This window comes from Triturus cristatus, chromosome 6 (genome assembly GCF_964204655.1).
Source record: "Triturus cristatus chromosome 6, aTriCri1.1, whole genome shotgun sequence".
NCBI lineage: Eukaryota > Metazoa > Chordata > Amphibia > Caudata > Salamandridae > Triturus > Triturus cristatus.
The window spans coordinates 101,739,707-101,754,605 of NC_140589.1; the positions used below are offsets into that span (position 1 = coordinate 101,739,707).

A 14,899-nucleotide genomic window follows, 5' to 3' on the forward strand; every position below is an offset into this window, starting at 1 on the left:
GGACTAAAAACACAAGCATTCATATGGAGTGCATGAACACAAAGAAACAAAAGTCGCTTAAAAAACGGGAACAGTGGATATACACCAGTACTTGGTCCATGCTCATGGGGAGGGCCAAACTCAAGAAGAGGACATGACACCAGCATGCCGTTGCAAACGGGGACGAAGGAAATGAGAGTGATGCTGAAGCTAACAAATGTAAGCTATGGGCGGGCTGTAAACCGACTGTATGTTAACAACATGTCTTGCAGGGACAGCTCATGGGCTGTTTAAGTGAAATCTAACAATCAAACAATGAAGCGATGCCCATGTGCATTACCAAAAATAGGTGGAGTCACTATATATCCTGCCTCCCAATACTAGATGGCACGAGTATGTACATCATGTGTATCTTACAGGTACACATGCAACCAACACATATAAATCCTTTAATCACAAAGGTGGGATTATAGAATGGTTATTTTGTTTTAGGCATGCCTGTGAATATTGGAATAATGTGTATTCTGGATGACTTAAATGTGCTTGGAGATTTCATGACACTATTAGGAACAAAATCTACATTTTTTTTTTTACAAAAAGTGAATATTTTTGTTTATTTATTTTAATTTTTCATGGGGTTCAGCCAGGAATAAACTTCAGCCAGGAATAAACTTTCAGAGATGATGATAAAGAAGTAAGTTCATACTTTTATTGAGCTCAGAAGGCTGTCAAACTACTAGATACGTAATGGGCATCATGTTTATCTCCAAAGGCAGCGTAAAAGGTCTGTAACTGCATGTGCATCCTTCACATTTGACTTGTAAAGTGGTTTTCTTACTTCAAATGCATTAGGGGGCAGCTGGTGCAGGCTCAGTCAACTCTTTCTTAGACAAAGAGCACATACCAATGTCTAACATTAATGTTAAACTTAAAGTGCATCTCTTTGCTGATTTCAATTACACGACCACAAACATGGAAGACACAAGGGAAGCCATTTTGGTTTGAAGCCACGCTTAGAAAAGACGCTGGTGCTCATGCTCGCTATGTGGTCTTCCAGCCACCGGAGGGAGCTCGTCACAGCAAAAGCAACATGTTATTTTAAGTGTTCGCACCTTAGAAGTGGAGTCTTACTAATTGAATACAGTAATTTCAGCCAAGACCAACTTGTGAACAAAACAGGCAATGATTTATTACTGACGACTGTAGGTGACCCTATTCATCGAAGGCCTTTTGGCAAGACATTAAAAAAACTGCCCTTAATACAACAGTATTTAGCAGCTTACTATACCACCCCTACCCCTACCCCAAATAAAATCACCATCCACTTCATCCCTCCCCCCCGTCCAGAATACAGTACAGAGCTGTATATTAGAATTCACATCGTGAGGTGGCCCCATGTCCTGGGGTCAGGAGCTTGGGTTCGCCCCCCTTGCAGGGATCGGGGATGGTCGAAAGCGTGAAGGCGCCAAGGAGGTATGTAACATTCTATACAAGAAGGCGGGGTTCGCAGCATGAGGCGAGTGAGGAGAGAAATAGTGGTTATGATGGAGCAAAGACTCTTTTTTTCGGGAGGAGGGAGGCACTTGCAGGATGCTTGAGCCAGGTCCATTGCGGGGGCATGGCAGATGACCACTTCTCACATTTCAACCACACATTGTCAGCGTCAGCCACTGAAAAGGCAAAACACACAAACATTTGATCAGTATTTGTTTAACTCAAACAGCACATTACAACCATAGACAGACATATGCTCCCTCTTAAGAAAATAACAATGTATCAAATTTGGTATAAAGTACTCCGTGTTGCCACAATAAAATAATAATGATCTATGGAATACACGTGTTACAATATTAATCTTTTCTGTTGACTATTATTTTTTCGTAGTTCCAGTGAATTAGCACTTTTTTATAGGTACTGTAGTAGATATGGAATAATACATTGGACAATACAAGCTCCTTTGGAAGACATGACATCCAAACATCTTTTTGGAATCAATCATAGAATGATAAAGAACCACAGACAATATTTAGCAGCAAGTTCTATTAAGTCGCTAAGGGTTAAGGAAATGTATGTTAATATAAGTATTTCATGAAACCATAGAGTCGATAGTAAGAACCAGAGAGGCTCAGGATGTCAAAAACACGTGATGGCGAACATTTTAGATTCTTCAGGTTTAAAAGGAATTCACTGGGAGAGATCAATCTTGATAGAACATGTGTTTCTGCTGGACGCTATGCTGGTTAATACTTCTCAATCCAAGAGGCAAGAGACCGGACTACAGGGATATAATTAAAGTGTTATTTCCCACAGTTACTTTTTAATAACTTTGGCATGTTTGGTGATTATTTCAGGATTTTAACAGATGGAAATAGAATAAGAGTCCTTCCTTAATATTTTTTAAGCATCCAATTTATTGGAAGGTAATTGTGTTAGTATTGGTTGGATTAGGTGTTGATGCAACAATGTCTGAACTAGTATATTTTTTTCAAAGTATGGAAACAAAAAATTCTGTGTTGTGAGAATATTTAATTTAAGACTATTTACTAGCTGAACAATGAACTTTGGAAACGATTTCTAATAAATTTTTGAAGTCAGCACTGGTTATCAACTTTAAGTGTGTAATGGGATTAGAGGAGATATCTGCAAAGATTTTCCTTGGTCTCCCTAGAACGATGACATCTATTTATTTTGGGTGTTTTTGCTATGCATCATATGTCGTAGTGCAATTGATGAACAGCGTTAGATGTCTTTGTTAAGTGTAGGGATACAGCGTGATGCTCCATTATAGATGCAAATGTAAACTAGATTTGTTTACAAACTCTTTAATATGACCTGGTCCGATGACTGCTAAGTATAAGCGTCATGTTATTTTGAGTAATGTTTAAAATCATTTCTTTGTTTACTTTGTAGTTATTGATTAATACACATGATGACGCGAAGAATCTCGTGAAACAAGTGTTTGCCTTTTTTCAGCTTTTACATTGGTTTGGTAAATAAAAAAACTGGTCCTTTTGATCCAGTGCCTCTTGCTTGTGCTTTTTTGCGATTTAACCAGAATACGAGCAAAAACACCACCAACGGCCACTGGAGAGGACACAATCTAGCGGAGCAACTTTTAAATGCCTGCAATCACTGTCTTTCCCCAGCCCCATTGTCTGATTGCTAATGTCTTGAAAAGGTTCAGCGCTTCTCCTTGTGTTTGCTTTGTTCGCCCTTAGTTGGCAGGGTATGCCCAGATGTGGGTCCCTTGCTCACTTTGCCACTGGATTCAAGCTAGCCTGGCTGATGAGGGCTGTTAGCCCGAAACCGGTCCCAGGGTGCTTGTTTCCGGTCCAGGGAAGACATGGCTTGGCAGTTCGGTCTGGACTGTTCCCATGAGGCACAGGGTCAAGACTGATTTGCATATAGCTGTGTCTGAACTTGGATGGCGAAGTGAGCTAAAGAACGATGATGGATTCAACCCAGATATATGACTGGGGGTGAGTGTCTGAAAAGTTTCAGCGCTCCGTCCATCATCTCCTTGTGTTTGCTTTGTATTTACTATCCACCTTGCTATGGGGTCCTTTGTTACAGATGAGCCCCTGTTCCACCTTACAAATGCCGTCTTCTGCCTTCTTGCTTAGGACTTTCCACTGAGCATTTTTGGAAGGTTCAGTGTCCAAACTCTATTCCCTAAGGAGCCAGGCTGCTAGAAACAGGTATTTTACTTCTGGGTAATGAACCTTGCCTAGCAGCCTTTTCACATTCCCCTGTGCCGTCCCCACCAGGTCTAAGAACCACATTTGTCTTGCCCATTGTGGGGCAATTAGGATCAGTGTCATTTGAGATTGTGTGCACTTGTTTATCACTAAAGGTATGAGGAGTATGGATGAAAAAGTGTGTGCAAAAATCCCAGACCAGTCTATCCCCTGGGATGCGGTGTGGGTATCTAGATGCGGTCTCAGCATTTTGCGTTTTCTAGGGTTGCAAACAGGTTGATCTCTAGTGTGCCCCACTGCCGGAAGACCTCTGGGATCACTATGTTGTTTAGTCCCCATTCATGTGATACCGATTCGTGTCTGCTTAGTTAGCCTGATTCTCCATTTTCTATGCCCAGCAGGTGTATTATCATCAGATCTATTCCTCTCTGGATGGCCCATCTCCAGATATGTTGGGTTAGTTTTGACAGCGCATGTGATCTTGTCCTTTCTTATTTTTTCAAATTGAACATCATGTTTGTGTTGTCTGTGTGGATTTGCACTGTCTCCCCATTCACTTGTGTCTGAAAAGCCTTTACAGTCAGGTATACGGTCTTTAGTTTTAGGACACTGATGAGCTGGATCACTTTTTCTGCTCTCCTTAGCCCTCTGACTCTCTCCCATGTGCGCTCCCCAGTCTGTCCGGGATGCTTCCATGGTGAGAGCCACTGTTGGGGTTGGGTGTACGAAGGGCCTGCCACCTGTAATGTTGTCTACATTCCACCATGTCATCTGTTCCTGTACTGTTTGCGATACAACTACTGGATCTTCCCTACTCCCCATCACCTGTGACCATTGGTTCTGGATCTATTCCTATAGTGGTTTCATTTGCAGCCTTGCATGTGGGATCAGGGTATGCATGAGACCACCATGCCCATCATCTACCCCACAGTTCTCATTGTTTGAGATCGACCCGTACGGTAGCTGTGAGCCTGGTCTGTGAATGCCTGAATCCTCTTGAGGGTAAGGAAGGCTCTCGCCACCATCGTGTTGATTCTCACGTTCAGGAAAACCTTTTTTTCTCTCGGTTATGTGGAGGATTTCGGAGAGTGAAACCTAGTCTGTGGAGCTTGTCCATGACTATCCTGCAGTCCTCTTCACACTGGCTAATCAAAACAAGCTTATGCACAGTCGTTTAGGTACGGGTAGACATGTATTCCTTTCCGCCTTAGGTTGGCCACCACTACAGTCAGGCATTTTATGAATTCCCCGAGTGCTGACTTGATCCAGAACCGGACAACCTTGAACTGTAGGGTCTCTTGTTGAAAACGAACCGTAAATATCTTTTGTGCTTGTGGTTCATGGGACTGTGTAGGTAAGTATTTTTAACGTCTATTGTTGCCATATAGTCCTTTTCCCGCAGATGCGGGATGACCTCTTGCTGTGTGGGAATTTTTAACTTTTGTCATTTTATGAACATGTTTAGGAAGCAAATGTCCAGGAGAATACATTTGTCTATCATGTCTCTACTCCACTCCAGGAGGAAGTCCTTTATTCCCCCCCCCCCCCCAATTCAGTGCGATGTGGTGGGTCAGCTGGTAAGTGGAGTCACTTGTTAGAGGAACTGGCTCCCTTGGGAGGATGTCCCGTTCCCTCTGACTCTGCCCAAAAAAGACTGGCTTTGTTGTGTTGAGAACTGCCACTGTTGTTGTACTTCTTGGTGTGAAGTTGGCTGCTGGAAGGACAACTGTGGTGTTGTGCCTTGAAGGTTTCCCTGGCCTGCAGGCCTCCTCACTGGTGTTATACCCCTCCTTAGTTGACCATGTAACTGCAGTGCACACATGGCCTTTGCTGCGTCATTATCCTTTTTTGTCTGCTGTAGTGAGCTTTCCACACATCAGGTAAAGAGGCTCTCCCATGAGAAGGGTGTGTTTATGAGGTTTGTCTGAATCTCATTTCTAAATCCGTACTCCCATAGCCAGGCCTGTTTCCTCATAGATTTTCCTGTTACTAGTTGTCTACTAGCTGTGTATACAAGGGGCCTGATTCACAGAACTAACTTAAGACAAAATCCTAAACTTACTACCATTTTGGCATTCACAGAAGGCACTTACACATTTTGGTATTCACAGAAGGCACTTACTCATTTGGTATTCACAGAAGTTAGGAGTCCTAACTTTTGGACTCCTAAATGCCTTCTGTGAATACCGAAATCCATAAAATCAGGATTTTTCTCAGTTTAGTAGTAGTAAAGTTAGGTCTCCTAACTTTAGGACTCCTAAACTAAGAAAAATCCTTATTTTAAGACTTTCGATATTCACAGAAGGCATTTAGGAGTCCTAAAGTTAGGACTCCTAACTATACTACTACTAAACTGAGAAAAATCCTAATTTTAAGACTTCCTGTATTCACAGAAGGCATTTAGGAGTCCAAAAGTTAGGACTCCTAACTTCTGTGAATACCGAAGTTAGTGTCTTCTGTGAATACCAAAATGAGTAAGTGCCTTCTGTGAATACGAAAATGGTAGTAAGTTTAGGATTTTGTCTTAAGTTAGTTCTGTGAATCGGGCCCAAGGTCTACAGCTAAATTCAAGCCTCATTGGGTATTGTTTTGCCTTACTCTACTAGTGTCTCCCCTCTTTAGGTACTGTTTAGGAGATGTTTTAGGAACACCCTGACCTCTTCTCTACGGGCATAGCAGTTTAAGAGTGCATTCGAGTTTGCGAACCTCCTTTTTGTCGCCACTCCCCTTTCTGCTTTTTAGCCTATCATTTCCATTCTTTTACTTTCCTTTCCTGGCGGGAGTACCATGGATGTGGGGACATTTGTCCTCTTTTTAAATAAAACAATTTACCTTGCACGTGCTGTATCGCCAAGTTAGCGATGCAGCGCGGGCAAGGTAAATTGTTTTATTTATTTCGTTACTTACCTTACTCCTATCTGTTGTATGTTTGACTCCACTTCCCCCCACCCTGCCCCTCCCCGCCCGAAGCACTCCCTCGGCGAGCCGCCACTGATCCTCAGTGTTACCGCCTTGCAAGACACGGGCACTCTAAAGGCTTCCCTCCCTTGATCTGGAATGTTGGACAACATAGGGAGGTATTGTCTATTGCTCTGAGATATAAGGAGTGTTTCTAGAAGGAAAACAAGCCTATGTCCTCTCTTCTATTTGCACCCCATACATGTCTGCTGCTCTCCTCATATATGGCATTGTACATTGTGATGTTGTCGGTTGGCGATGGCTTTAAGGACTGTGTTGTCAGCCTAATCCGGAGAGTCCGTTTCGAGGTTCTGTCAGTGTTTGCTGCCACTGTAGGCATTCCTGGAAGATCCCCTAGTCTTCCATGTCCTCCTCCTAGAGAAACATCTCCTGCTCCTCGTCTTGTGGTTCAGGGTTTATTGGTGGACCAAGCTCTCCTTGCTCATCTTCCTTCTCCGCTCTTGTCCCCTGGTGGTTGTGCGGGAATTCTAATTCTTTTATAATTTCGTCCTCGAGCCTTCTCTTCGATTACGAGTGCTTGCTCTTCTGCGTCGCATGGCTTTGATGCCCTTTGCTTCGGGCATCCTTCAGCCGAGCTTTCCCTTGCCCTGTCCTATAGATCACTGTTTGACGTTGAAGGTTTCTTCGAGGGGAGTCCGCCATCGATGTCTCTCTTTCGGAACCCATGGGGTTCTTTATGTTTTGACTCCCCTTCAGTCGCAGAGTGCTTCGTCTTCGAGGTACTCTTGTGAGTCTGAGTCCGAAGACTTCAGCTTGGCCCCAGAATGTTTTACCAATGTTACCTAGTGTTTTTGAGGTTCCTCAGGTTTGAAGTCGGCTGGTTTGCTTCGACTTCGCCAACCTCATCCACCTCGTCATCGCAGCCTTCTGCTTGAGCCACTTCTGAATCCTCAACGTTGTCTTCCTCCTCACTCGACAGGCCAAGGTCTCTTAAAGTCTGCATGCTTGTGAGGTTGCCATGCCTCTGCCTCTCCATTCCTCTCAGGATTTTTGGTCTAAACTTAGTGTATGCTTCACAGCTCTTTGTGTCATGTTCCTCTGGTAGGCAGAATTTGCAGACCTCGTAGTTGTCCTTTTGGGCAAACTTTCAGTGGCACTTGGGGCTGAATCTAAAGGGAGTGTTTTCATTTCCCTTGGGGACTCTCACCCCTTCTGTTCCTTTTCTGACCATGTGATCGACAACTTACGTGAACCAGTTCCCTTCTTTGGTGAACCTAAGTCACTTTTTTGGTGGTTTTCCATTTTCCATTAGGTTTGGTTTATCACCCCTTGTTCTTTATTTTTCTACCTTTCCATCAACAATCCAACGTATTATCTTCTGTGATTTCTTTGGCCTCCATAGAGCAGAAAAAAGAATTTGAAGATCGCAACCATGCTTCTAGGGTGCACATCTGATATAATAGGAGACGGACATAGCACCAAATGGCTACAGATGATGCTCGGGGGAAGCGGGGGGCGGGCTTGGAAAAGAGGACTAACACGAAGGTTAAAGAACCAACCACTAGAAGGTGGAATACTAGAAAAAGATACATGCTGCAAAATTCTGCTGCAAAATTCTGCCACAGAATGCATCACATTATACCACATAATTTGTCCTTTCTTACTGCATAATTTAGCCAACCCTGCTGTATAATGTAGTCTTCTATTGCTGCATAATTCCATGCGTTGTCAATGCATAGGAACAGGAGGAGCCGGATATCCTTTCTGTATGAGTCAGGTTTTCGTTTTTTGATTCTCCAGAAGATCCTGATGCATGCTACAATTTCAGAACATCCTTAGTGAAATTTATATTAAATACAAATTGAATTGCTGTTCATACACATTCTCTGTTGTGAATATCTGGCATATCTGGCAAGGATTTAGCACTCCTGGACAGATGGCGGGCACCCATGATTTACAGGATCCTATTGCAGTTTTATGTTATGCTAGATTCCTCTACGTGTGCAGACTCCTTCCTGGATGTATATTTTAAGCCGTGTTCATAAAAAGGCCTTTGTTTTTAGCCACATTTACTGTAAATGTGCAGAGGATTAAACCTGTATATGCATTTTGCCTCAATGTGTATAAATTCATCTGATGTGGATATACTGAAAATCTGGCATAGGCCCAGCCTTCCTGGACCTACAGTGAACATACATAGACATTTTACCGAGAACAGTCTGATACAAAGGCATGGTTAGGCATCGAATGCCACTTATCACCGGCTTCATATTTGAAGCCGAAACAGAAGTGGGTTCTCCAAGCAGCTCACCTCGGCCAGGCCCATGGTGGCAGTTCCACTGTCGTCTTCGGCCATCGATCTGAAAAACCCTAAAGCAAACAGGGGAACAATTAGTTTTGTTTTAAGTGCAGTTCAATAGTGTAAGCAATGCTGTGCACAGTGACACAACCCGCTAAGATGTTTGCAAGTTGAATGGGCACAGAAGGCAAGGGACTTCAACCATGAAGAATTACAAAACAAAAGCCTTCAAAAAGCACTCACTGAACATGGCCTCCAGCTTCACCAGGCAGCACACAAAGTTATCGAAGTCCACCCCCAAGTCGGTGTCAGAGTAACGAGCCACCAGCACCTGCATGATCTTGTTATTTAGCTTGAACCCTGGAAAACAAAGAAGGAAGGTAGGTTAACCTCAGCATCAGCTGGAACCTCAGCACTGTGCTCAAGCAACTAGCGGGCTCTTGTTCCGCAAGCATTTTCATGAGAGAAACAGGAAAATGTGGGGATGACCAAGCGCACACTTGAGTAGTGCCTTAGATCTGCACATGACAGACAACCACCCCAAGCGTCACACACCGCAAGTTAGACCAGATAATCTGGAGATTGTCCTGTCTTACTGAGGGCACAGAACACTCCCGCAAACCAGCTATTGAGCTCACAGCGTGTTTCTGACCAACAAATAGCAGCTTCTTACCCTGTACTCTTGTCCCTATTCTGTGCTACCACATGCAGCCAACAGACTGGGTGCTTAGTGCATGTGTACTGAAGACCACACCCCAGAGTGTGCCTGATTAGATCTCAGCTAACCTCTTTCCCCTCGCAGGGACAGTGATTAGAGCCTTCCAAGTCAGTCCTTTATGTGCTGTGCAGTGCGGAAGGTGCCCATCCTAATCAGTTTCTTTAAACAGCTTATGAACCATGGAGAAGTGTGGGGTCAACGGTTGTGGATGGAACAAGACACTTTGCCCTCTGTGTTCTGTGCATGGCTCAAATGCACCACTACCCCTTGCTGCTGTTGGGGGAGGGGCCCTTGAAACAGGTGGGTAGCATTGCTGCTGAGCACAACAGAACAGCTCTGAGTCAGCCCTCACACGCCTGCTGCCTGAGGCCTGTGCAGGTTAAAACATGGATAACATGTCAGACATGGAAGGGTACCCCCTCTTAAGGCCCATGACAAAACAACATTAATAATAACATTAAAAAGACTTAGCAGCGAAAGAATACAAAAAGAGATGCAAACAACAACAACCAAAAACACCGAGTGATAGTTATTTTTCTAATTTAAAAACCAATATTAATTAATATAGATATATAACAGTTAATAATTTCAGAACCAGCTTCAGGTGCACCACCAATCCAGAGCAAAGCCCAGGCAAACTTCGGACCACCTCCTCCCGAGACTTAGTTCCCCCAGTGGTCAGGACACCCGAGGACACTGTGTTGCTGTAGGAGCTGGGGACGTGACTGAAGTGCTCCTCACACCTGCTACTAGATCCAGCTGCCTGGGACGTCCGAACTCTCAAGCATCCGAGGCCCATGCATAAGTACATCATCTAGTCAGGGCTTTACTTGTTTTATAATATTGTCATTAGGAAATTCAGGACTACAATTCCAAGAATGTAAAGCAATAAAACTGGCTTGAGAGAGCTACTTATGCCCTCAGACGAGTACTTCGAACAAACTGTAGGTGACAGTTGTAAAGCAGTCCAAGGGGGGCACACTGGAAGTTTATAGTAGATTTATTGGTAAGTACAAGTAAAGGACCACCAGCCCAGGCAGCATTCAACTTCCAACTGCCAAGGATGCAGCCACAGATAACAGAGCATTCTGTTGTCAGGCAATGACACATGGAATGCAGGGACGCAGCCCAGCAACAGAGATGGGAAGGAAAGAAAGACCGGGCGCAAGGATATGGAAAGGAAAGAAAGAAGCAAAACCACAACACATCTCCCTCCCATAAAATAAACAAGAATTATATTGCAAGGTTCAGAAAGGAAAGAAAGTTATTATAACTGTACATGTTTAAAACATTTCCTAGTCCTTCTGCCAGGACGGTCTAAATCTCAACCTCCGGTTGGGCACATCAGTTCCCGAATTGTCACATGACCCAGAAGGTTCAGGCCCTCTTGAGGAAACAAAACCCCGTACACGTCCGTGAGCATTGGAACCAGGTTGCCATTTAACTAACCTGGAAATGCTCCATACCTCACCAGAATTCAGCACAACAACATTCTTCCTGACTTCTCGGATGATAGAGGGCCCCATAAACTGAGAACAACCTTTCTTTAAGAAACCAGGATTCCTGATCAACACCAACATTCCAGTGCTTGAGGAGACATTAATTATTTAGGTCAAACCTTCTTTTGTATTTTTCTTGGTGAAGTCTCCGTCTAGAAGCAATGTGCTCATCCATCTCCACATCATTCACATCCAACCTTAACCAAGCAGGACTCAACTTGTGTTGAGGTTTCCTGCCTCTCAGAATTGAAAAAGGAGAAAGGGACATCAAACAATTTGGAGTATTACAGTGAGCCCTGCATGTTTCTCTGTATTTTTTTTTTAAGGGAAGACCTGGTTTGCAAAGCCCTCTGGGCACAACTTTTGACCAATTTATTCATACTCTCAGCTAGACCATTGGCTTGCGGCGAGTATAAAGCCGTCTTGAAATGAGTAATAGATAATTCTTTTAGAAACATGCTCATCTCGTGTGAGACAAATTGAACTTCATTATCAGTGATGAGGTGTTTGGGAATCCCTTCTCTGGAGAACTCCTCAGAAAGAAATTCAATGACAACTCTAGTGTTAACAGCAGGCACACATTTGATGACTACCCACTTAAAGTGTAATCTACCAACAACAACACAACGTCCATCATGAGCAAACAATTCAAAAGGTCCAGCAAAGTCTAATCCCAACTTAGACCAGGGCTCAGAGGGAACTTCCACAGGCGAGAGAGGTGCAGTACAAGTCTTTTTACTCTTGTCACTGTTGGCACACTCCCAACAGTCTTTGACCACTTCCTCAATTTGTCAATCCATTGTCAGCCACCAGTACCACTCACGAACTCTTTTTTTTGTCAAATTCCTCCCTATATGCCCTTCATGTGCTAAATTTATAACTTGCATCTAAGATCACAAGGAGGTATCACTCGATCATCCCTCAACAACTTCTCATAAAAAAAAACACAACTCATCCTTGACATTGATGAAACCGTTCAGGTACATCCTTATCTGCTGGCCAACCTTTAACTGAAAACTTCTTGACCATTTCCAAATCACTGTCACTACGAGAAGCGGAAGACCATTCATCAGAATTAACAGCAGTCTCATGCACCCATCCCACAAGAGAATTTTAAACTTCCACACCAGATTGATTCAAAGGTAACCTTGAAAGACAATCTGCAATGGCATTCTTCGAACCAGGGACAAACTCAACCGCAAAATTAAACTCAGACAACCACTCCATCCAAAGCTTGATTCTGGGAGATATATTGTCAATCTCTCTGCATGTGAAAATTTGACACAAAGGACGATGATCAGTCCTAATAACAGGAATGCCCCAAAGATAAAACTTGACATGACGGTTAGCCCAGAAGACTGCCAACGCCTCGCGCTCAATCACAGAGTAACGCTCCTCAGCACCCCTGAGTGAGCGAGAGGCGAAAGCAACTATCCTGGACTCACCATCCACAACTTGTGATAAACCAAGCATGCTGGCATCTGTGGACAGAACTGCTTTCTTGCAAGCATCAAAATGCCCTAAAGTAGGTATGCGACCAATTACACTCTTGACGCAGTTGAAAGCAGAAGAACAATCATCAGACCATAAAAATCGAGCTCCCTTTTTGAGCAGCAACCTGAAGGGAGAAGAAACACACGCAAAATTCGGAACAAACTTGGAGCAAAATTCAGCCAATCCTAGAAATGATCGCACTTGATCTTTGTTAACAGGTACTGGAGATTTTACAATGCTTTTGGCAAGGTCCAATTTAGGACTAATTCCTTCAGCAGAAATGGTAAGTCCTAAATAATTTACAGAGGACACACGGAATTTGCTCTTTTCTTTTTTGATAACTAAACCTGCATCTTGAAGTCTCTGTAAAACCTTCCACAATTGTTTGTCATGTTCATGTTCATCCTTCCCGTAAACAAGAATGTCATCTTGGAAGATGAGGACCTTGGACAATCCTTCCCATACTTTATTCATGACCCTCTGGAAGCAGGCCGCAGCGGATGCCAGGCCAAAGGTCACACAAATGAATTTAAAGGCCCCCAGAGGCATCACACATGATGTCAAATGCCTGGAATCTGGATAAAGTACAACCTGGTGGTATGCAGATGACAGGTCCATAACGCTAAAACACTTAGCATCTTTAATCAGAGAAAGAGTCTCAGAGATATTTGGCAAAAGTTGCCGGTCAACCCAAATATGTTTATTTAACCCACGTAAGTCCACACACCTGCAAACTCCCTTGTCCCCATCTTTGGATGCCAAAACAATGGGGGCCAACCACTCAGAACATTCAATTTCTTCAATGGCACCTGCAGCCAACAATCTCTTGAGTTCCTGATTTAAGGGATCCATCATCATGTAGGGAACTTTCCTCACTTTACTAACAAATGGTTGAGCAATTTGTTTGAGAATAATCCTAGGCTCAAAATTTTTAAGCAAACCCAACCCATCACTGAAATCCTTGGAGAACTTTGAACTCACATCATCTGATAACGACCCAGTCGACAGGAGCAACACTTTCTCAGGTGAATTGGGATTTAAAGTGATACCCATGTCTCTCTGGTGTCTCTACCCAAGAAGATTATTACCTCTCTTCGCCACGTACACCTTCCCAACTGTCTATCTGTCTTTGAACTGAATTCTTGTGACTACATATCTCAAAACATCAATCTTGACTCCACCATATCCAACAGGATTGATGTCTGGAGGAGACAACTCTACTTTATCAAGGCCAAACTCATTGTCCCAATTAGTATCACCAACCATGGTGTAAGGTGAACCTGAATCAGCCAAAACAGGAAAATGTTCACCACCAATCAACACCTCACACTCAGGCATGTCCAACTTATCACCATCCACAACACCATCCTCTTTGACACCACACACAAACTTTTTCTCCTCTTCAATACAGTGTATCATTTGGTTCAGACTACTACGACACACCCGTGCATAATGACCCCTTTTCCCACATTTATTGCAAACAGTAGATCTAGCAAAACAATTGGGGCTGTTAGATAAGTGACTCTCACTCCCACACCTAAAGCATTTAAAACCAGGTCTAGTGTTTCTGGACCCAGTACGTTCCAAATCATTTAACCTGTACCTGGAGCTATACTGTTCCGAATCAGGAAGCTTCTTATCCTTCTCTCTAAGGGTACCCTTCAATGTCCCATTAGGATCATCCTTCTTGGAATCCTCTTTCTTAATCTCATGAATTGTCTTATCATCAACAGAAATACCACTGCCTTTTTCAGGCCTCATCTCTGGCACCCACATATTGGTATTCTCCATGCTTTCCACGACAGCTAAAGTTTCTTTGAGGTCTGGGTTTTTAGCAAGGAGCTTTTGTTGCACTTTTACATCAATGGTGCACTTGACAATCTGATCCCTAACAAGAGAATCAGTGAGTTGCTCAAACTCACAAGTACGAGCGAACGTCTTCAAAGTAGCTGCATAACTACCAATCTGCACTTGTTTACCTTGGACCCTGGAAAAGAATTTATGACGCTCCAAGACTACGTTAATTTTAGACCCATGGATAAAGATAAAGTATATGTATAATGTACACAATGTCAAATTTAAAGACCAAACAAAAATTGTTCAATCAACTGTAAGGCAAAAGTTAAATTGTAAAGGAAAACTGTAGGATTAAGATGGTGTGCGCATCACACTAATGTAGACAATACCAAAAAAAGTGAGCGCATCACTGACGCGCTGTAGGATGATATCCTTCTAATTGGGATTCTTTCCGAGACGTTGTATGCAAACACCAACCTTAAGTATCAAGTAAAGT

At 43.2% G+C, this 14,899-nt stretch overlaps 1 protein-coding gene across 1 annotated transcript in view; it reads right to left on the reverse strand.

The window, feature by feature from the left end:
- Positions 1-1,143: 1,143 nt before the first annotated feature.
- Positions 1,144-14,899, reverse strand: part of LOC146816438 (calpain-1 catalytic subunit-like) — a 476,307-nt gene continuing 462,551 nt past the window's right edge. Inside the window, exons 23-25 of the mRNA XM_085610281.1 lie at positions 9,139-9,255; positions 8,908-8,966; positions 1,144-1,649 (exon numbers count right to left, since the gene is read on the reverse strand). Of these exons, the coding sequence (XP_085466407.1) occupies positions 1,623-1,649; positions 8,908-8,966; positions 9,139-9,255 (203 nt within the window). The 3' untranslated portion in view covers positions 1,144-1,622. The remainder of the gene's footprint in view (positions 1,650-8,907; positions 8,967-9,138; positions 9,256-14,899) is intronic.